This window comes from Balaenoptera acutorostrata, chromosome 12 (genome assembly GCF_949987535.1).
Source record: "Balaenoptera acutorostrata chromosome 12, mBalAcu1.1, whole genome shotgun sequence".
Classification (NCBI taxonomy): Eukaryota; Metazoa; Chordata; class Mammalia; order Artiodactyla; family Balaenopteridae; genus Balaenoptera; species Balaenoptera acutorostrata.
In genome coordinates, this window is record NC_080075.1 from 8,299,000 (window position 1) to 8,322,166 (window position 23,167).

The window sequence follows — 23,167 nt, forward strand, 5'->3', positions numbered from 1 at the left end:
CGGCGCTAACCGCCCCCGCCTCCTTCCCGCCGGGTCCCGCCTCCCTCCGAGCCCCGGGGCGGGGCCAGGTCGATTTGGGATGGGAAGGGAGAGGAAAGGGGCGGAGGATGGAGACCTCGAGGGACCTGGATCCCTGGCGGAGGCGGAGTCCTGGCAGTCGCCAGGATGAGCTCCGGAGAGGACGGTGGGCCGAGAAGCCCGGGGAGGGACCCGCAGCCCCAGGTAGAAGCGCGGGGATGCGCCGTGTTCGGGTAAAAACATCTCCTGGGCCAGAAGGCCTCTGAGAGGGCAGCTGCAGGGGGCGGGTGTGGCGGGTGTTGGGGGCTGAGGGCGACCCGTGAGGTGGGTATTGGCTGCTGGAGCCGCTCTGAGGGGCGGTAGCGGGCAGAGTTGCGGTCCAGGGAAGCCCGCCAGGAGCAAACTTTGCCCCTGTTGTTGTTTCTTGGGAGCTTAGGGTTGAGCCCAGTTCCTATGGTGACCGCTTTGCTTCCTACCGTGGCTCTCCGCTTGGTCGTTGCAGGGACTGTTCTGTTTAGAAACGCTCTGGAGTGGAGCTGAGGAATTTGGAAGCCAGAGATTTGGGAGTTCAACCTGGCTCTTCCTGACTCCCAGCCTCTCACTTCTAAGCCACTTTATAGACTTTGCGAGGTGAAGGGCCGAGATTACGTAGGCAATTGCATGAAAATCTCATATAATTACAGTAGAAATTATACACCAGAAAGGCAGGGTACGCTGGCTTTCCTTTGAAAAAGTACTTGAGGTTTAAATTGAATAACTCTGCGGCGATCAGGGAGCTGATACCTAAACACGCATAGGAATACACTTTTTTTTTTTTTCTTTAAATAAAGTCAAGGATAACGATTTCAGGAAACGTTGCATAGATGACACAGGGTCTCTGTTTGTTTTCCTTTTTCCACTTCAGGCCATTGTATCTCACGATATTCGTTGTTTTAAATTTCCTCTAGTGGTTTTCAGAATTACAAGCACACTTTTTTTTCCCCCAAACTGTAAGGAAATAAATAGAATAATCGGGTTGCAACTAGAAGAAAATACGTTAGTTATAACTATGAAAGGAAAGTGTTACATTATTCACATCTGCCTCCAGGATAAAACTGATTTTTGTTTGTATGTTAATTAATGACTGAACTAAGCCATTTAGTCTTAATTAGTGGGAATAACTAGGAAGGTACATTAATGATATATTTATTTTAAACAGTATACACTTTAGCATTATTTAATGGCAGCTCCCAAAATAAATCTTGTTTACCTTCTGAAAAAAATCACTGCTTATGGCCCAGGAGATGTAGACGTTCTCTGGCCTCTCTGTCTTCTTTTTCAGGTGCTTCTTTTTCAGTTTGTTTTAGGATCATTTGCTTTTAAAAGTACTCCACATACAGAGGGAGTTAGAGCAGGTGTTGTTATTCATTCCCTTTTCCCATCACACGCTCCTCCTTGTCCCCTTTTATGACTTCTCTGATAGACACTTCCTTGCTTTTCCTTGTAGTTTCACCATCTTTGTATGTGACCATGCACTTTCTAGTTTGGCTTGTTTTTGAACTTTATGTAGATGGGATTGTACTAAGTTTTCCTTTGTATTTTGCTTCGTTACTCAACATTGTCTTTAAGATTGATCCTTTTTATTGCTTGTAGTTAGTTTGTTGTTTGTTGTTCCATTGTAAGAGTATACCACAATTTACCTACTGTTGGTGGACACTAGGGTTTCTATGGTTTTTGGTAAATATGAGGAACACTGCTGTGAATTTTCTTGTACACACACCCCATATAATCTCTTGAAGTGTGCTGGTTAGTAAGGTAGTTCTATTTGTCTTAGATATGCTATTTATGTCAGTCTATATTAAATTCCTTTGGTTCTGAAAAGCCTCTTGACAACAACTCTTTGACCCCCTTCTTATGTTTCCAAGAGGAAGTGATAAATGATTCTTCTCCTAAGGCCATTGTTTTATGCTCCTTAAAAAGGGCAAGTTATTTCTTCACAGTACAGTCTGGAGTGAAGAGAAGTGAGGAGCTTGGGTTTGGATGGAATGACTGGAGAGATTATTTCTTTTTAAGAAAGGTTAAACAAGTGACCTTACTGTTTTGTTTGAAGTGAATTCCCAAAACATTTATTCACTTATTTTTTATAAATACAGAACCCACCTCAAAATTATTCATAAAATTTTATGTGGTTTTCTACATCCTTCTGTTAGTGAAGCTATTCCTTCCTACTTCAAAGTGTCTTTCAGTCTAAACTTTTGGAGACAATTTTCTAAAAAGAAAACAAGTTGACCTTTTGTGGAACCAGATTTCAGAATCCTATATAAGATACTCCAGTATTTTCAATTATTCTATCAAAATATTCAATAGACGTTTGTTGAGCACATATTATATTTTGCTCAACACTGATGATACTTTTTAGCATGTGATCTTAACTGCTGTTTCACTGAGAAATTAAAATTCTGCCAGGCAGGAACTTCTTCAGATTTCTACCCCTTCTCATCTAAATCATCACCTGACCTTGCTTTTTTCTGTCTTGTCTCAAAGGACAGTGCGTACCCTTTACCTGGGTTTCCTCTTACTAGCTTATTGGCCTTTGTCCTTTAGTTAACATTAACGCATGTCTTAGGAATTGTCATTGTGTTTATACTGTAAGAATTCTTAACCTGGAGTACAAGAACTTTGGGGAGTTCTTGAACCCCCTGGAATTGTTTGTAAAGTTTTGTATGTGTTTGCTTTTTCCTGGGGTAACGACCTAGGGCTTTTGCTTAATTCTGAAAGGGGTCCTTGATATAGAGGAAATTAAGAAGCAAGTTTTTCTCCTCTTCTGTTGGCCCTTCAACAACCCTGGTCTTTTCCCAAATTTTGTTCTACCTTTCTTCTCTTAATCATGCTCTGTAAAAGAAATCTACATTTTCTTTTTCTTTGCTACTCATTCATTTGTTAGTCCTCCTACCATTGAAACTACCTTGTTTGAATCATCAAAATTCATTATTTGGGAAATGTTTTATTGAGTACCAACTTTGTGCTGGGCACTCTTCTAGGCATTAGGGATATAACAGTGACTGGATAAGAGCCTAGATCACTTGGAGCTTACCTTTGGTAGGGGGTGACAAACAATAAACAAATGAAGAAATAAGTGATGTGATTTCAAATAGGGTTAAGTGCGATAACCTAATGGGCGAGTGAGTAGGAGAGAGGCTACTTTAGGTAAGAGGTTGGGGAGGACCCTCTGATATTTCAGCCAAATTGCCGAGGGTAAGAAGGAGCCATTCACATCAAGGACTTAGGGGTGAGAATGTTCCTGACAGAGGGAAAGCAAGGGAGGAGGCCTCAAAGTGGAATGAGATTGGCACAGTACAGGAACAGAAAGAAAACCAATAAAGCTGGTGGGTGAAAAAAGAATAGAGTAGTAGGTCTATTTAGGGAAGTGAAGGCAGGGCCCAAATCATGTAGGACCTTAAAAAGTTTGACTTTTTTTTTTTTTTTTAAAGAAATTCACGTTCTTTTATTTATTTATTTATTTATTTATTTATGACTGTGTTGAGTCTTCGTTTCTGTGTGAGGGCTTTCTCTAGTTGGGGCAAGTGGGGACCACTCTTCATCGCGGTGCGCGGGCCTCTCACCATCGTGGCCTCTCTTGTTGCGGAGCACAGGCTCCAGACGCGCAGGCTCAGTAATTGTGGCTCACGGGCCCAGTTGCTCCGTGGCATGTGGGATCTTCCCAGACCAGGGCTCGAACCCGTGTCCCCTGCATTGGCAGGCAGATTCTCAACCACTGCGCCACCAGGGAAGCCCGAAAGTTTGACTTTTTTAAGAAAATTGAAATCGTATCAAGTATCTCTTCCGACCACAACACTATGAGACTACATATCAATTACAGGAAAAAAACTGTAAAAAATACAAACGCATGGAGGCTAAACAATACACTACTAAATAACCAAGAGATCACTGCAGAAACCAAAGAGGAAATCAAAAAAGTACCTAGAAACAAATGACAATGAAAACACAACAACCCAAAACCTATGCGATGCAGCAAAAGCAGTTCTAACAGGGAAGTTTATAGCAATAAAATCCTACCTCAAGAAACAAGAAACATCTCAAATAAACAACCTAACATTACACCTGAGCAATTAGAGAAAGAAGAACAAAAAAAACCCCAAAGTTAACAGAAGGAAAGAAATCATAAAGATCAGGTCAGAAATAAATGAAAAAGAAATGAAGGAAACAATAGCAAAGATCAGTAAAAGCTGGTTCTTTGAGAAGATAAACAAAATTGATAAACCATTAGCCAGACTCATCAAGAAAAAAAGGGAGAAGACTCAAATCAACAGAATTACAAATGAAAAAGAAGTAACAACTGACACTACAAAAATACAAAGGATCATGAGAGATTGCTACAAGCAACTATATGCCAATAAAACAGACAACCTGGAAGAAATGGACAAATTCTTAGAAAAGCACAACCTTCCAAGACTGAACCAGGAAGAAATAGAAAATATGAACAGACCAATCCCAAGCACTGAAATTGAAACTGTGATTAAAAATCTTCCAACAGGGCTTCCCTGGTGGCGCAGTGGTTGAGAGTCTGCCTGCTAATGCAGGGGACACGGGTTCGAGCCCTGGTCTGGGAAGATCCCACATGCCGCGGAGCGGCTGGGCCCGTGAGCCACAGCTGCTGAGCCTGCGCGTCTGGAGCCTGTGCCCCGCAACGGGAGGGGCCGCGATAGTGAAAGGCCCGCGCACCGCGATGAAGAGCGGTCCCCGCACCGCAATGAAGAGTGGCCCCCGCTTGCCGCAACTGGAGAAAGCCCTCGCACGAACCGAAGACCCAACACAGCCAAAAATAAATAAATAAATAAATAAAGTAGTAAAAAAAAAAAAATCTTCCAACAAACAAAAGCCCAGGAGGTGGGCTTCACAGGTGAATTCTATCAAACATTTAGAGAAGAGCTAACACCTATCCTTCTCAAACTCTTCCAAAATATAGCAGAGAGAGGAACACTCCCAAACTCATTCTACAAGACTACCATCACCCTGATACCAAAGCCAGGCAAAGATGTCCCAAAAAAAGAAAACTACAGGCCAATATCTCTGATGAACATAGATGGAAAAATTCACAACAAAATACTAGCAAACAGAATCCAACAGCACATTAAAAGGTTCATACACCATGATCAAGTGGGGTTTATCCCAGGAATGCAAGGATTCTTCAGTATATGCAAATCATTCAATGTGATACACCATATTAACAAATTGAAGGATAAAAGCCATATGATAGGGCTTCCCTGGTGGCGCAGTGGTTGAGAGTCTGCCTGCCAATGCAGGGGACGCGGGTTCGAGCCCTGGTCTGGGAGGATCCCACATGCCGCGGAGCAGCTCGGCCCGTGAGCCACGATTACTGAGCCTGCGCGTCTGGAGCCTGTGCTTGTCACCGAGAGACCATGATGGTGAGAGGCCCGCACACCGCGATGAAGAGTGGCCCCCGCTTGCCACGGCTGGAGAAAGCCCTCGCACAGAAATGAAGACCCAACACAGCCATACATACATACATAAATAAAAAGAATTTAAGCAGACAAGAATATCATTAAAAAAATAAAATAAATAAAAAATAAACCATATGATAATCTCAGTAGATGCAGAAAAAGCTTTTGACAAAATTCAACACCCATTTATGATAAAAACTCTGCAGAAAGTAAGCATAGAGGGAACCTATCTCAACATATAATAAGGCCATATATGACAAACCCACAGTCAACATCATTCTCAATGGTGAAAAACTGAAAGCATTTCCTCTAAGATCAGGAACAAGACAAGGTTGCCCACTCTCACCACTGTTATTCAACATAGTTTTGGAAGTTTTGGCCACAGCAATCAGAGAAGAAAAAGAAATAAATGGAATCCAAGTTGGAAAAGAAGAAGTAAAGCTGTCACTGTTTGCAAATGACATGATACTATACATAGAGAATCCTAAAGATGCTACCAGAAAACTACTAGAGCTAATCAATGAAATTGGTAAAGTAGCAGGATACAAAATTAATGCACAGAAATCTCTTGCATTCCTATACACTAATGATGCAAAATCTGAAAGAGAAAATAAGGAAACACTCCCATTTACCATTGCAACAAAAAGATAAAATACCTAGGAATAAACCTACCTAAGGAGACAAAAGACCTGTATGCAGAAAGCTATAAGACACTGATGAAAGAAATTAAAGATGGTACAAACAGATGGAGAGATATATCGTGTTTTTGGATTGGAAGAATCAACATTGTGAACATGACTATACTACCCAAACTAATCTACAGATTCAATGCAATCCCTATCAAATTACCAATGGCATTTTTTATGGAACTAAAACAAAAAATTTTTAAATTTGTATGGAGACACAAAAGACCCCGAATAGCCCAAGCAGTCTTGAGGGAAAAAAACGGAGCTGGAGGAATCAAACTCCCTGACTTCAGACTGTACTACAAATCTACAGTAATCAAGACAATATGGTACTGGCACAAAAACAGAAATATAGATCAATGGAACAGGATAGAAAGCCCAGAGATAAACCCCTGCACCTATGGTCAACTAATCTATGACAAAGGAGGCAAGGATATACAATGGAGAAAAGACAGTCTCTTCAATAAGTGGTGCTGGGAAAACTGGACAGCTACATGTACAAGAATGAAATTAGAACACTCCCTAACACCATAGGCAAAGATAAACTCAAAATGGATTAGAGACGTAAATGTAAGACTGGACAGTATAAAACTCTTAGAGGAAAATATAAGAAGAACACGCTATGACATAAATCACAGCAAGATCCATTTTCTTTTCTTTTTTTTTTTTTTTAATTACGAATAAACAGTCAATTTTATTGGGCTCAGACTAAGAATCCATGGGTTTTGAGGACCTCTGTGAATTTGTCAGTTTTCTTCTCTGTGTTCTTTTCAGCCTGCTTCCATAGCCTCGTGAGCTGCTGCTTTTTCCAGTAGTGGATCTTGGCCTTCTCCTTTCTCCTCTCCTCCAGGGTGGCTGTTACTGCCTGGTACTTCCAGCCAACCTGATGAGCCAGGCACCCTAGGTAGGCAAACTTCCGCATAGGCTTCAGACGCACAACCTTGAGGGCGGTAGGAACCACCATCCGCTTTTTCTTGTCATAGGGTGGCAGGATCCCATCAAACACCTTGAGGCTGTCAAGAGCGGCCTGGCCTTGCTTGGTCTTATGGGGCAGCATGCCTCGCACTGTCTGCCAGAAGATGTGGCTGGGGGCTCAGAAGTGGTAGGGGCTGCAGGAGGGGTTGGTGTTCATCCGCTTGCAGAGGAATGCCAGGTACTTCAACTTGTTTCTATAGAAATTGCCAGAAATGTTGATGCCCTCACAGCGCACAACCACCACCTTTTGACCCAGAAGCACCTGCTTGGCCATGATGGCCACCAGGTGGCTCAGGAGATGGCCTCAGCCATCGAGAACCAGGACCTGCCCCTCCGCCATCTTCGGCAGCTGCCTCCAAGACCTTTTTTGACCCACCTCCTCAAGAAATGGAAATAAAAACAAAAATAAACAAATGGGACCTAATGAAGCCTAAAAGCTTTTGCACAGCAAAGGAAAACAAAAACAAGACGAGAAGACAACCCTCAGAATGGGAGAAAATATTTGCAAATGAAGCAGCTGACAAAGGATTAATTTCCAAAATATACAAGCAGTGCAATATCAAAAAAACAACCCAATCCAAAAATGGGCAGAAGACCTAAATAGACATTTCTCCAAAGAAGAAATACAGATTGCCAACAAACACATGAAAAGATGCTCAACATCACTAATCATTAGAGAAGTGCAAATCAAAACTACAATGATGTATCACCTCACACCAGTCAGAATGGCCATCATCAAAAAATCTACAAACAATAAATGCTGGAGAGGGTGTGGAGAAAAGGGAACCCTCTTGCACTGTTGGTGGGAATGTAAATTGATACAGCCACTGTGGAGAACAGTATGGAGGTTCCTTAAAAAACTAAAAATAGAACTACCATATGACCCAGCAATCCCACTGCTGGGTATATACCCTGAGAAAGCCATAATTCAAAAAGAGTCATGTACCACAACATTCATTACAGTACTACTTACAATAGCCAGGACATGGAAGCAACCCAAGTGTCCATCGACAGATGAATGGATAAAGAAGATGTGGCACATATATACAGTGGAATATTACTCAGCCATAAAAAGAAACGAAATTGAGTTATTTGTAGTGAGGTGGATGGACCTAGAGACTGTCATACAGAGTGAAGTAAGTCAGAAAGAGAAAAACAGATACCATATGCTAACACATATGTATGGAATCTAAAAAAAATAAAATAAAATGGTTCTGATGAACCTAGGGGCAGGACAGGAATAAAGACACAGACGTAGAGAATGGACTTGAGGACATGGGGAGGGGGAAGGGTAGGCTGGGATGAAGTGAGAGAGTAACATTGACGTATATCCACTACCAAATGTAAAATTAGGTAGCTAATGGGAAGCAGCTGCATAGCACAGGGAGATCAGCTCGGTGTTTTGTGACCACCTAGAGGGGTGGGATAAGGAGGGTGGGAGGGAGATGCAAGAGGGAGGGGATATGAGGATATACGTATGCATATAGCTGATTCACTTTGTTATACAGCAGAAACTAACACAACACTGTAAAGCAATTATACTCCAATAAAGATGTTAAAGGAAAAAAGAAAAAAACAGTGAGCTACCTTTGTAGGCTAGAGATTAAAGCCAAAAAAAAAGTTTGACTTTTATTCTGATTGCAGTGGGAAGCCATTGGAGTGTTTTGAGCAGGATCTCATTATTATTTTTTTTTTTAATTAATTAATTAATTAATTTTTGGCTGTGTTGGGTCTTCGTTTCTGTGCGAGGGCTTTCTGCAGTTGCGGCAAGCAGGGGCCACTCTTCATCGCGGTGCGCAGGCCTCTCACTATCGCGGCCTCTCTTGTTGCGGAGCACGGGCTCCAGATGCGCAGGCTCAGTAGTTGTGGCTCACGGGCCTAGTTGCTCCGCAGCATGTGGGATCTTCCCAGACCAGGGCTCGAACCCGTGTCCGCTGCATTGGCAGGCAGATTCCCAACCACTGCGCCACCAGGGAAGCCCCAGGATCTCATTATTTTAAGATGATTGTTTTGATTTCAGTTTGGAAAACAGGTTGCAGGGAGCAACAGTAGAATCAAAAAGGCCAGTTAGGAGACAATGGCAGTAATCCATGTGGGAGATGATGGTGACTTGAACCAAGTAGGTGATAATAAAAGTGTACAGAAGTGGATGGATTGGGGATATATTTTGGAGGTAGATCCAAAGGGCTTTTTGATGGATTTGATGAGGTTCAGGGAAAGAGGAAACAAAGACAACACTTTGGTTTTTGACCTTGATCACTGCACAAGTGACAGTGCCATTTGACATGGAAAGACTGGGAAGGAACATGGTGGAGGCAGGGTTGAGAGCAGAAGTGCAGGTGGGGAAATTGAGGTCTGTTTTAACATGTTGAAGTTGTGATGGCTATGGACATCCAATAAACAATATAATGTGTTAAATGCTCCAGTAGGGATATGTTCATAGTTTGGAGGGAACATGGAAAATATATGCTAAGTCTTTGGGGGGGAAGTAGAAGTCAGAAATACTTTTTTGTAGTCCTGTATTCCCTTAGCATACATGTATGTGGCACTAATCATACTGTACTGTAATTTCTGATTTGTTTTGGACTTCCCTAGATTCATTGAGGCTTGAAATTGTAAGTTTTCTGTTTCTGTTTTATTTTTATTTTATTTTATTTATTTTATTTTGGCTGCATTGGGTCTTTGTTGCTGCATGCAGGCTTTTCTCTGGTTGCGGCGAGTGGGGGCTACTCTTCATTGCGGTGCGCAGGCTTCTTGTTGTGGTGGTTTCTCTTGTTGGGAACACGGGCTCTAAGTGCGCGGGCTTCAGTAGTTGTGGTACACGGGCTCAGTAGTTGTGGCTTGCGGGCTCTAGAGCACAGGCTCAGTAGTTGTGGCGCACGGGCTTAGTTGCTCCGCAGCATGTGGGATCTTCCTGGACCAGGGCTCGAACCCGTGTCTCCTGCATTGGCAGGCGGATTCTTAACCACTGCGCCACCAGGGAAGCCCCTTGAAATTGTAAGTTTTTATTTGTTTTCCATCTTTCTAGCCCCCAAATCTAATATTGGTTCATCCTTATCCTAGCTGTTTATAAATTTGTTTGGCAAGTGAATAAATGTTACAATCTGATAGTATGAACTTGGAACAGTGATAGTAGCGATGGAAGAAATATGTTTGAGAGAGATTTTAGTGAAAAGATCAGTAGGACATGACGGCCAATTAAATAAGTTGAGTCAGTGAGAGGAATTAGTAATAAAAGTAATTGTAAATAATAATAATATATATAGCAGTTATTATTTATTGCCAAGCACTGTTCTAAGTGCTTTACATATAATAACTCATTTAATCCTCGCAACAACTCTATGAGGCAAGTACTGTTATCATCCCTATTTTAGAGATGAGGGAGCCATGGCCAGAGAAGTAACTTGGCTGTGGTCATGCAGCTAAGAAGGGGCAGAACAGGCATTATGAACCGAAGCAGTCGAGGCTAGAGAACATGCTCTTAACCACTATGCTGTGTTGCTTCCCCATTGAGAATGATTGTGATTCTAGCTTGGGTCTTTATGATGACAATTTGCTGCTTACAAAGTACTTTACTTGCGTTCTCTGAGATGTGTACAGGAACACAAGTTCCATTCAGAGTTCCATCTAGAGATCACTGGAAGGTGGAAGATATTCAGGGGCCTGAGGTGGAGAACCTGGCATGCCAGGCATGGGCATTTCAGATACACTGATTTCTCTCCCTTTTTACTGCCTCCAAAGCTAGTGCAGCTCTAATATGATGGCTCACAATTGTCAGGTAGACTCTTGGTCTCTTTATACTTTTAATTTCTAGACTAGACTGATTGTAAACTTGACTGTTCATTTTACCAAAAAGAAGAGGGAAGGTTCCATTTTATCTGCTTTAGTACATTGCTTCATTATCAACCTCTACAAATTTGTATTGACACCTTCCTGTTATCCAAAGAACTCTGTGCAGATTGGTGGGAATACAGAGAGCTCTAGGATATTATTTGTTAAGATTCTAGTAACTGTGTGAGGAAGACATATCCAGAAAAAGTAAATAGCTACATAAATTGTTCTATTACCAAGATATTTGGATGTCTCAATGAAGAGGTGATCACTATTCGATGGAGAAGAGAGAGAAAACCTCCTAGAGAATATGGAATTCAAGCTGAGCCTTAGAAGTGTCTTTACTTCAGTGGAGAAAAGAGTGAGGGCAAAGCTCATGAACAAAAGAGAATATGTTTCTGAATGTATGTATAAAGAAGGTATAGAATAGTTTGCCTTTAATAGAGGGGTTCTTGGAGGTGTCAAGTAGGAGATAAATTTGAAGAAGTAGGAAGGGACCAAATTATGAAGAACTCTGTATGCTAGGCAGGTTTAGATTTTAAGTCCTTGCTATTCAAGGTGTAGTCTGTGTGCTAGCCAAATAGGGATCGCTGAGCAGCTTTTTAGAAATGCAGTATTTCAGACCTACTGTGAGTAATTATCTCATTTTAAAAAGATTCCCAAATGATTCGTATGTTTACTAAAATTTGAAAAGTACTGCTATAGTGAGGAGTCATTTGATTCAGTTATACTTAGTCACATGTTTATAACTAGGAACACATTTTTCAACAGAAACTATGTAAGAAATGGTAGTTAGGATTTCAGCCTAACCCATAAAGGCCTAAAATGATTCATAGTTAGAAATGCTTTGTGAGATCTAATGCTGAAGTTCCAGGAGAGGCAGGAACTGCTGGACTGGAGAACAGAAAAAGCAGATTTGTGTCTTGTTTAGGGAAAGGGAAAAAGGGAAATAAACCTGTCAGACTGCTAAGGGCTGGGTTTTACAGGGCATTAACACAAGGTCAGTGACTGGGGAATCCTGAGCCTGTAATTTCCCAAGCACTAGATTTTGGAGCATGGCATCTGTGTTGCTTTGCTTGTAGCAAATTCTCCCTTAACATAATGGCAGCCTTGATTCAGAGAAAGAACAAATTATTTCCTTAAATTATACAGTTTCTAAGATACATAGTCAAGTAAAAAAAGCACAGTGCAGAGTAGTATGTATAGTATGCTAAAGTGAGAAATCTTTTAACACTGTTATTTTGCACGTGTGCAAATATGTATGTAGAAAAATTCTGAGAAATGGAATTATTTGTACAGAAGCTATGTGCATTTGTAATGTTGCTAGATTTTACCTAGTTGTTCTCCATAAATACTGTGTCAATTTACACTGCCACAGAATGCTAATTTATATATCCAACTTTATGATTTTGCCAATGTGATGGTTAAAAAATGGTGTCCCAGTGTTGTTTTAATTTGTATTCCTCTAAATGGTGAGATTGAATATCTTTAAATCTATTTAAAAGTCATTTCTGTGAAATATCCATATTCTTGGCCAATTTTTATATTAGGGTATTTCTTTTCCTTTTTTTAATTATAGGAATTATTTACATATTAGGGAAATTAGCCCTTTGTGATATGGGTAGCAAACCTTTTTGTTAATATACAAAAATAACAATAAACAGGTAGCTAGTGAACATCATAGCCCTGGAAGTAGACCACTTAATTTGCAGCTGACCCATATTCCCTTAGATAGGGTGGAGTATGTCTTTTTTGAAAAGCATGTTCAATACTATAGTTTCATATTTGGAAAACACACAGAAGAAGTTTTATAATATAAAGTTTTAAGAAAGTAAATGTTGATGAAGTCCTTTTAGCTGGTGGAACAGGTTAAAAACAATTTTTTAATTGAATGTTGTTAATTTTCAAAATTATGATTGTTGTGGGAAATCACAAGGCTGTTTTAAACCTGACTGTCTCTATATTATTCCCATTCCTTCCACTAGGTTACCACCAAAGAACATGATTTTGGTCTAGGGGCTCCAGTTTCTGAAGCTGAAAAATACCAGAATATTCTCCAGCTAGAACAAGAAGTGAGAAATCAAGACAAATTCATTTCTTCACTGAAGTTACAGGTTACATTTAATTTCTCTGCATATTTCCCTAAATTAATTTGGGATGGGGCCTATATTAAAATAAGATAGAGAATAAATACCAATTCAGTGCTCATTTAAATTGTATGGGTCTAAAATCATTCTATTTTTATCTTAACCATTTTGAAACACATAGATTCAGAGTTAGTGAGTGCAAACTATATGCCAGGTGTTGTATCAGATGCTTTCAAGTACATAATCTTACTTAATCATCCCAACTTTGTGAAATTGTGTTGTTATTTCCATTTTACCGATGTGGAAGCCAAAGTTCCAAGAGGCTAAAGAATTATATTTGACTAATGAGTGACAGAGCTAGGATTTCTCTGAACTCCCAAGTTAGCTAGAATTTGAATCCAGTTTTCTGAACTCCCAAGTTCATTATTGTTTCTGTTCTCCTGGTGTCTGACTTGTGGTATAGCTATTAATAAGGCTATTAAAAGAAACTTCCTCTTCTGGGAAAATGGAGTAGACTTACTTTTCCTTACTCTTCCCACTAAGTACAGCTAAAAACCCTGACTATTATGTATAAAACAAGCATAAGAACACTCTGTCTGAAAGGTGGGAAGAAGGAAGACTGGCTAGAGATCTCAGCACACAATGAATGTTAGGACATGTTAGGGAGTTCCTGGTTTTTCTTTTTGTTCCGTATATCCCAGGCAGAGTACTGGAAAAACTGGCAACCAGAAGTAGTGGGTGCAGATTTATAAAGGTCTCAGAAAAGCCATCCTTTTCTAGCTGAAGGACTAGGAAATGGGCAATCTAGTAAAGCAGATTACTCTTAGACAAGAACTGCCCACTTTAAGCAGACACCAAAGAAAAAAACTAGCTCCATTCCTGCCAGCAAAGGTTAAGAGCCCAGGCGTCCACCCTTCTCATGCTATAACAAGGAACCCCATCCTTGCCTCATCCCCCCACCCTGCCCCACAAGGCCCCCATCCCGCCAGGGTGGTATCAAAGAAGAAGGCTGAGTGGGGAACCAAGACTTTTGTGTCATTCAGGAAGTAAGGAAGTCCCCAACCCCATATTGTCAGTGGAGACCACATGGGGAGCCAAGAAGTCCACCGCCACCTGGTAGTAAGAGGTGCCCCATTTCCTCTTTGCTGGGATGATATCAGAAGAGACCTAATGCAGAGTCAGAACCTTTACCACCCTCCAACAGTAACAAGTCCACCCACCCACAGTGGCAGTGGAGGATACGTGGGAGCGGTAATAAGGAGCCTTCATTTTTCCAGCTCTGGTGGTATCAGCAGAGGCCTGGTGGGGAGCCTAAATTCCCATCCCTGCCTAGCAGTAACAAGGAGCCCCACCCTTCCCAGGTGTCAAAGGAAGCCTAGTGGAGAAATTGGACTTTTACTCCCATCCAACAGTAACAAGGCAGTGTCCCCCTTTTCTTGCTGGAGCGGTGTCACAGGAAGCCTACTGAAAGGTAAGAGTCGGTGTCTCAGACTATGAGGTCTCAATAAAAAGAAAAACAAACAAACACTCCTCATCCCAAAAATCAGGAAGAGCTCAACCTCTATGAGAAAAGACAATCAAGAGATGCCAGCACAGAGATGAATCAGATATGATGATTATCTGACAAGGATTTTAAATTAGCCATCATATAAATGCTTCAACAAGGAATTTTGCGCATGCTTGAAACAAACAGAAAATCTTATCAAAGAAATAAAAGATATAAAGTACAGCCAAGTGGAATTTTGGTAGCAAACAAGCTGTTCGAAATAAAAGATAAAGTAGAGGCAAGTGGAATTTTGGTAGCAAACAAGCTGTTCTTCAGTAGGTGAATAGATAAACAAACTGTGGTACATAATAGAATATTATTCACTGATAAAAAGACATGAGCTATCAAGCCATAAAAAGACATGAAGGAACCTTGAAAGGATATTGTGAGGTGAAAAAAGCCAATCTGAAAAGGTTACATACTCTGTGATTCCAACTATATGACCTTGTGGGAAAGACAAAACATAGAGACATTAGAAGATCACTGGTTGCCAGGGATTTGGAGGGAGGAAGGGGTGAATGGAGCACAGGGGATTTTTAGGGCAGTGAAACTATCCTGTATACAGTAATGATGGATACATGTCACTGTACATTTGTAAAAACCCGCAGAATCAACAACCCAAAGAGTGAACCCTAATTAAACTCTGGATTTTAGTTAATAATAATGTATAATGTTGGTTCATCAATTGTAACCAATGTACCACACTAAAACAAAATGTAAATAAGGGGAAACTGGGGTGAGTTGGAGGGGGGAGAAGGGGTAAGTGGGAACTCTCTGTACTTACTAGTCAATTTTTCTGTAAACCTAAAACTGCTCTAAAAAAAAGTAAGTCTATTAAAAAATATACATGGGAGAAAATACTTCCAAATTATGTATCTGATAAGGGATTAATATCCAGAATATATAAAGAGCTCCTATAACTCAACAACAAAAAACCCCAAAACAATGCAATTCAAAAATGGGCAAAAGACTTGAATAGATGTTTCTCCAGAGAAGATATACAGATGGCCAATAAACATGAAAAGATGCTCAACATCACCATTCATTAAGGAAATGCAAATCAAAACCACAGTGAGATATCACTTCACACCAATTAGGACCACTATTATCAAAAAGCAGAAAATAACAAGTGTCGGTGAGGATGTGGAGAACCTGGAGCTCTTGTGCATTGCTAATGTAAAATGGTTTAAGCATAGTACAAAAAAAGTTTGGCAATTCCTCAAAAAGTTAAGTATAGAATTACCATGTGATTCAGCTATTCCACTCCTAGGAATATCCCCCAAAGATTAAAAGCAGGGACTCAAACAGATACTTGTACACCAGTGTTCATAACAGCATTATTTATGATAGCCAAGAGGTGGAAACAACTCAGATTCCATCGACAGATGAATGGATAAACAAAATGGGGTATGTACAAACAATGGAACATTATTCAACCTTAATTCTGAAAGGAGACTACAAGATGGAAGAGCCCTGGAAACAGTGTGCTAATTGAAATAAGCCAGGCACAGAAGGACAAATACTGTATGATTCCACTTATATGAGGTAGGCAAATTCATAGATAATTATTTAATGGGTACAGAGTTTCAGTTTGTGATGATGAAAAAATTCTGGAAATGGATATGGGATGGTTGCACAATGTTGTGAATGTACTTAATGCCATTGAATTTTACATTTAAAAATGGTTAGAGTGGTAAATTTTATGATGTTCTATTTTACCACAATAAAAAAGTTTAAAAAAATACAGTAACTGAAATTAAAAACTCAGTGTTCTCAAACAAAAACATGGAGAGGAGGAGAAAAGAATGAATCAGTGAACATGAAGATAGAAATAAAGAAATTACTTAATCTGAACAATAGAGGGAAAATAGATTGAAAAAATGTGAACAGAGGCTCAGGGACAAGTGGGCGTATAACAAAAGATCTACATTTGGATCGTTGGAGTCCCAGAAAGAGAGGTAAGAGAAGGTGGGGCTGAAAAAATATTCAAAAAAATAATGGCTAAATAGTCCCCAAATTTGGCAAAAGACATATACAAATGAAAGAAGGTGAGTGAAAACCTACCAGGAGTCTCCCAAAGAAATCTACACTGAGACACTTCATATTCGAACTGAAAACTAAAGACAAAAAAAATCCTGAAAGAAACGAGAGAAACAATTCAATATTTATAGGGGTGCACCAATTCAAATGACAGCAGGTCTGAAAACGTGGAGGTCAGAAGGAAGTGGCACAACATTTTTCAAGTGTTGGAAGAAGAGAACTGTCAACCCAGTGCATATTCTGTATTTAGAAAAGTATGAAGGGAAAATTAAGAAATGAAGAGAAAATTAAGATATTCTCAGATGAAGAAAACTGAGAATTTGTTGCCAGCAAAGCTACCCTGAAAGAATATCTAAAGGAATTTCTCTAAAAAGGAAGGAAGTGATAAAAGGAGTAGTCTTGGAAGAACAGGAAGGAAGGAAGAACAACATATAGAGCAAAAATATGGGTAAACGTGATCGAATTTCCTTTTCTACTTTTCTAAATTATATTTGTCAAATGTAGTTCTCAGTGCATGTAGAGGAAATATTTAAGAATTATTTTATTAATAAAGGAGGGTAGAGGGACGTAAAGGGAGGTAAGTTCTCTGCACTTCACTTGAACTGGTAAAATGTAGGCTGTGATAACTTATGAACATATAATGAAACACCTAGAGCAACCACTAAAAATCTGTACAAAGAGATATACTCAAAATTGCTATGGATACCTCAAACTGGAATTCTAAAAAATGTTCAAGTAACCCAGAGGAAAGTGGGTAAAACAAAACAGAAAGAAAAATTAAAAAAAAAAACAACAGAAAAGTCACACTTGAATCTTAACATAAAAGTAAGCACATTAGGGCTTCCCTGGTGGCGCAGTGGTTGGGGGTCTGCCTGCTAATGCAGGGGACACGGGTTCGAGCCCTGGTCTGGGAAGATCCCACGTGCCGCGGAGCGGCTGGGCCCGTGAGCCACAGTTGCTGAGCCTGCGCGTCTGGGGCCTGTGCTCCGCAACGGGGGAGGCCGTGACAGTGAGAGGCCCGCGCACCGTGATGAGGAGTGGCTCCCGCTTGCCACAGCTAGAGAAAGCCCTAGCACAGAAACGAAGACCCAACATAGCAATCAATCAATCAATCAATTAATCAATAAAAAAATAAAATCTTTAAAAAAAAAAAAAAAAAAAGTAAGCACATTAAATATATGTAATCTAAATACACCAATTAGAAGATAGAAATTGGCAGAGTGGATTAAAAAACATGACCTAGCATTATGCTGTCTATAAGAAATTCACTTCAAATATAATGATACAGCTAGGTTGAAAGGCATTCACACCCAAATGAAGAAATAAAACTATCCCTGTTTATAGAGGACATGCTCTTCTTCCTGGAAAATCTCATAACGTCTACAGTGTAAAAACTAGAACTAATAAATGAGTTCAAAAGGTCAGAATACAACACAAACATACTGTATTTTTTTTTAATGTATTTATTTTTTGGCTGCGTTAGGTCTTTGTTGCTGTGCACGGGCTTTCTCTAGTTGCGGTGAGTGGGGGCTATTCTTCGTTGCGGTACACGGGCTTCTCATTGCATTGGCTTCTCTTGTTGCAGAGCACGGGCTCTAGGCGCCTGGGCTTCAGGAGTTGTGGCTCGTGGGCTCTGGAGCGCAGGCTCAGTAGTTGTGGCACATGGGCTTAGTTGCTCCACAGCATGTGGGATCTTCCTGGATCAGGGCTCGAACCTGTGTCCCCTGCATTGGCAGGCGGGTTCTTAACCACTGCACCACCAGGGAAGCCCTGTATTTTTGTATATTATCAATTAACCTGTGGAAATCTAAATTAAAAATTACATACCATTTACAATCACTCAGAAAATGGAATCCTTAGATGTAAATCTAACAAAATAAGTATGAACTCACATTCTGAAAACTACAAAATGCTAATAAAAGAAATCTAAGAAGATCTAAACAAATATTCAGGGATTGGAAGCCTCAACATAGTAAGATATCAATTCTCTCCAAATCTATATCCAAGTTTAATACAATTCCCATTAAAATCCCAGCAAAGAACAATTTTGAAAAAGACCAAAGTGGAAAGAGTCATTCTCCTTGATTTAAAAACTTAATATATAGCTACAGTAATCATGACTGTATGGTATTGCTAGAGGGACAGACATAGATCAGTGATACAGAATAGAGAATCCAGAAATAGCCTTACACGAATACAGCCAAATGATTTTTGACAGAGGTGCAAATGTAATCTGATGAAGAAAGGTAGTCTTTTCAACAAAATGTGCTGGAGCAACTGGATATCTTTTAGGAACAAAAATGAGCCTAGACCTAAACCTCACACCTTATGCAAAAATTAACTCAGAATAGATCATAGATTTAAATGTAAAACATAAAACTATGAAACTTTTAAAAGGTAACATAGGAACAAATCTTCAGGACCTTGGGCTTGCTGAAGAGTTCTTAGACATGACAGCAAAAGTGTGATTCATAAAAGAAAAAATTGACAATTTGAATTTCATCAAGATTTAAGTCTTTTGCTTTGTGAAAGACCCTGTTAATAGGATGAAAAGATAAGCTACAACCCCTGTTTCTGTCAAAGGAATGGTATCTAGAACATGTGGAGAACTCTCACAACTCAACAGTAAAAAGCAAACAATCCAATTAGAAAATGAACAAAGGATATAAAGACATATTTCACAGAAGGATGTATTGTTGACAAATAAAAAGATGATCATCTTTTCTAAACATCAGGGAAATACAAATTAAGACCGTGATGAGATAACAATGCACACCGTTAAGAACAGTTAAAATAAAAAATAGTCATGATACCAAATGCTGGCAAGGATGAGGAGAAACTGGATCACTCATACATTCCTGGTGGGAATGGGGAATGGAACAGCTACTCTGGAAAATAGTTTAGTTCTTAAAAAACTAAACATACATTTACCATACAACCCAACACTTGCACTCTTGGGAATTTATTCCAGAGAAATGAAAACTATGTCCACTCAAAAACCTGTATACAGTTATACAGTTGTTTGTAGCAGCTTTATTTGTTATAGCCCCAAACTGGAAACATCTAAAACTTCCCTTAATTGGTGAATTATTAAACAAACCATGGTAATCCATACCATGAAATATTATTCAGCAATAAGAAGGAATGAACTGTTGATCCACGTAACAACTTAGATGTCAGGGGCACTGTGCTGAGTGAAAAAGCCACTGTCAAAAGATAACGTACTGTGATCTCTATCACATGATTCTATTTATGTAACATTCTCAAAATGACAAAATTATTATCGAGATCAGTGGTTGCTAAGAGTTAAGGGTGGGGAGGGAAGGCTGTGACTATACAGGAGTAACGGGAGGGTGATCTTTGTGGTGATGGAATAGTTCTGTGTCTTATTGAGGTGGTAGTTACAGCAATTTACACATGACAAAATGGTATAGAACAATAGGCACACGTTGTACCAATGTCAAATCTCTGGGTTTGATATTTTACTGTAATTACTTAAGATGTAACTGTTTGGGGAAACTGGGTTAAAGGCACATGAACCTCTGTGCTACGTTTGCAACTTCCTGTGAAGCTTTAGTTATTTCAAAATAAAAAGATTATTTTTAATAAAAGCTACTTTTTGAGTACCTATTATCTGCCAAAAATTTTACTTGAACTTTTATATCTCTCTAACTACACCCTGAAAATTGTAGGTGTTCTCTCCATTTAACAGATGAAACTCAAGAAGCTTCCATTTATTTTTTTCTGAAGTCAGATGCATCTCTTAGGATCAAGAAAATATGGTAAATTGTCAGAGGTTAAGTGACTGGTGAGGAACTGCAGCAGGATTTAAACCTGTCTGCCTCAGTCCAAAGCCCACATCCTTTGTAACCTCCTCTTCTAAAGTACTTGTGTCTTGGAATTAAGTAAAAGTGGGGCTTGATGTCAAGGTGAGGGAAGTGTTCATTTATTTATTTATAATGTATTTGTTTTATTCATTTAATAATTGAGCATCATGTGCTAGATATATAATAAATGATACAGAAATGAGAGGTATGTTGATACAGAAATTAGAGACATGATCCCGTTAAAGTCGCTTAGAACTTAGTGGAAGGGACAGGGAAACAAATGATTATAACACATCTTATAAAATACTAAGATAAAAATATATAAGAAGCTGTATGGGAGCCCAGAGAGGAAAAGCATGTAACCTCTCCTGGGGCAGTGGAAGGTTAGGAAACATTTTTAGCATGTTCTTGTTGCTCAGAGACGTGGCACTGTTGAAGCCATGAACAAAGACAAAAAGATAGATAAATTGAAGTTTGTTTATCCCTATAGTTAAAAAAAAAAACGCTAGTAATGAAAATAGGTAATAAGAGTGCGGGAAAGTAAAGAAACTTAGTGGAAGCATGGGTAAGAAGAGCAAACAGGAAATCATTGCACGGTTTCTGTACTAGTTGCTAGAGGTGAGCTGCAGATTGCTTTAAAATTACTAGAGGCAAAAGCAACAAGGAAATTGTAGTTAAGTAATTCAAAGTCCAAAGAATAAAAACAAACCAGGTATACAAAAGAAGCACATGTTTTCCTGAAATTGAGACCTGAGCGAAGTTTTCCCTGAGGATTCTTATAGAGAGGGTTCTGTGATATAGTATATAACATTTTCAATAAATTCCCTAACAGAGGTTTTAAAATGAGTTTAGCAAGATTGTTTCTTACAGCATGTCTAGAGCTTAGGTGTGTCTTGGAGATGGTGGAGAGGGCTTGGACAGGGCAGTAGGCCTGGGACCACAAATGGTATTTGTTCATCTTATTCTCAGTGTAATGAAGCACCATAAGGCTACAGGAATTACTTCAAATTTGCATTTTCAAAGAATTTTTAGCTGTAGTTGGGAGAATGCCAAAAAAGAAGAGAGTAAGAGGTATTGCTGAAATTCAGCCTGGTTGTGATAAAAGGCTCAACTAAAGAAATAAGTGCATTTACAGTTTGCCTTTTTGCTTTTTAAAAAATTCTTCAGGTTTTTTTTGTCTCCTGCTTTTGACAGTTTAAACTCTTTTCCTGTAAATCTCACAAGTGTGCCTTACAAAATACCAAAGTGAGAGTTGGATTAAAATAATGTTTTTTATTGTGCTTCTTGAGTATAATAAATGTCATTGTGGTATAGTTAGTTATATATAATTCATGACCTTTTGTCATTGTGGTATAGTTAGTTATATATAATTCATGACCTTTAGGATATTTCCTTATACAGTGACAAATAATAAAGTTTATATTTTTAAAGAAAACTTTGTTGATTTTGATGGTTTGGAAAGAGCTCTCTCTAGTTACTTGAAAAGGACAAGGTTACAGCAAAAATAATGTTAGAACTAAGAATAATGTTACATAAGGGATTTAGCAATTTTAGATGCTCTTTAAAGACCAAGACTGTTTTTTCCTTCTGTCTTTTCATGTCTTGCACACACAGTGCCTTGAATATAGTAGGTGCTCGATAAATATTTGTTAAATATACAGTGAGAGACAGATCCTGTGGAAAAGGACTTTGTGCCACCCCTTTATCTCAGATATTTCTCTTACGGCACTTAACATACTGTATATGTATTTTCACAAGTAAACAATACATTCTCTGAGGCAGATAGCTAACCTATCTTTGTATCTTTTGAATTTAACATAGTTCGTGACATATTATCATTATTCAATGGGTCTAACATATTTTTTTTCCTTTAAAGGCATTTGGATACCTTCGTGATAGAAAAGGACCTTTTCTTCATCCATTGATGGTTTGATTAGTGGGCTGGGAAAGAAAGCTGTGGTCCTTCACATTAGTCAGCAAATACTTGATTGATTTGGTATTTAGCTTAGTCAAGTAAGTTACCGATATGTTCAAAAGGACTTCTCTAAAGAGTTAACATATTTTGATGACAGTAGTTAGAAACTTAATTCTAAAGAATGCCTAATTGATGATATTAATTATTAAAATTAAATAATTTCAAGACTGGTTTCTTTTCTGCAGATATAAATATTTGGCAATTTTTCTAATAGTTTTGTTAAATATCAACACTAAGTGGGGTTTTTTTGTTATTAAGCTGTAAATTGTTTTGAGAATTATAGCTATAAACCTTTAAATTTTCACTTAGTATATTTTTTTTCAGATAGGTAATACAGTCACATGGTACAAAATTCAGAAAGTAAAAACAGATATATAGTTAAGTCTCCTTGCCAGGGAAGCAAGCCTCCCTTCCTGAATCCAGTCACCTAGTTTTTCTCCTCAGAGGGAAGCTAAGGAAATAATTTAATGTGATTATTTTCTTTCTACTTATAACAGATTGAAGATCTCAAACAGACAAATCATGGCTTGGAAGACTATGTTAGGAAACTCTTGGATAGTAAGGAGGTGGTAAGCAGTCAAGTAAAGGATTTAACCAGCCACAATGAGCATCTTTGTCAAGAATTGATTAAAATTGACCAACTAGCAGAGCAACTAGAAAAAGAGAAAAAGTTTGTGGTGGATACTGCCGACAAGGAACTTGAAGAAGCAAAGGTATTAG

The 23,167-nt window shown here is 39.1% G+C and overlaps 1 protein-coding gene and 1 pseudogene across 15 annotated transcripts in view; one reads left to right on the top strand and one right to left on the bottom strand.

Annotated features, from left to right (window-relative positions):
• The window catches only part of TSGA10 (testis specific 10), a 104,733-nt gene that overhangs the window by 238 nt on the left and 81,328 nt on the right, over positions 1–23,167 (top strand). For 3 of the 15 annotated variants that reach the window (XM_057558350.1, XM_057558347.1, XM_057558348.1), the window contains exon 2: positions 12,958–13,086. Coding sequence is in view for 6 of the 15 variants with exons in the window: in XM_057558341.1 (XP_057414324.1) it covers positions 166–222; positions 12,958–13,086; positions 22,945–23,160 (402 nt within the window). In the remaining 9 variants the exon portion in view is untranslated. Of the gene's footprint in view, positions 1–130; positions 252–9,736; positions 9,757–12,957; positions 13,087–22,944; positions 23,161–23,167 lie in introns of those variants that run through there. The other 12 variants (XM_057558341.1, XM_057558342.1, XM_057558354.1 and 9 more) reach the window with 10 other exon arrangements.
• LOC103009507 (60S ribosomal protein L13a-like) lies at positions 6,870–7,481 on the bottom strand (annotated as a pseudogene).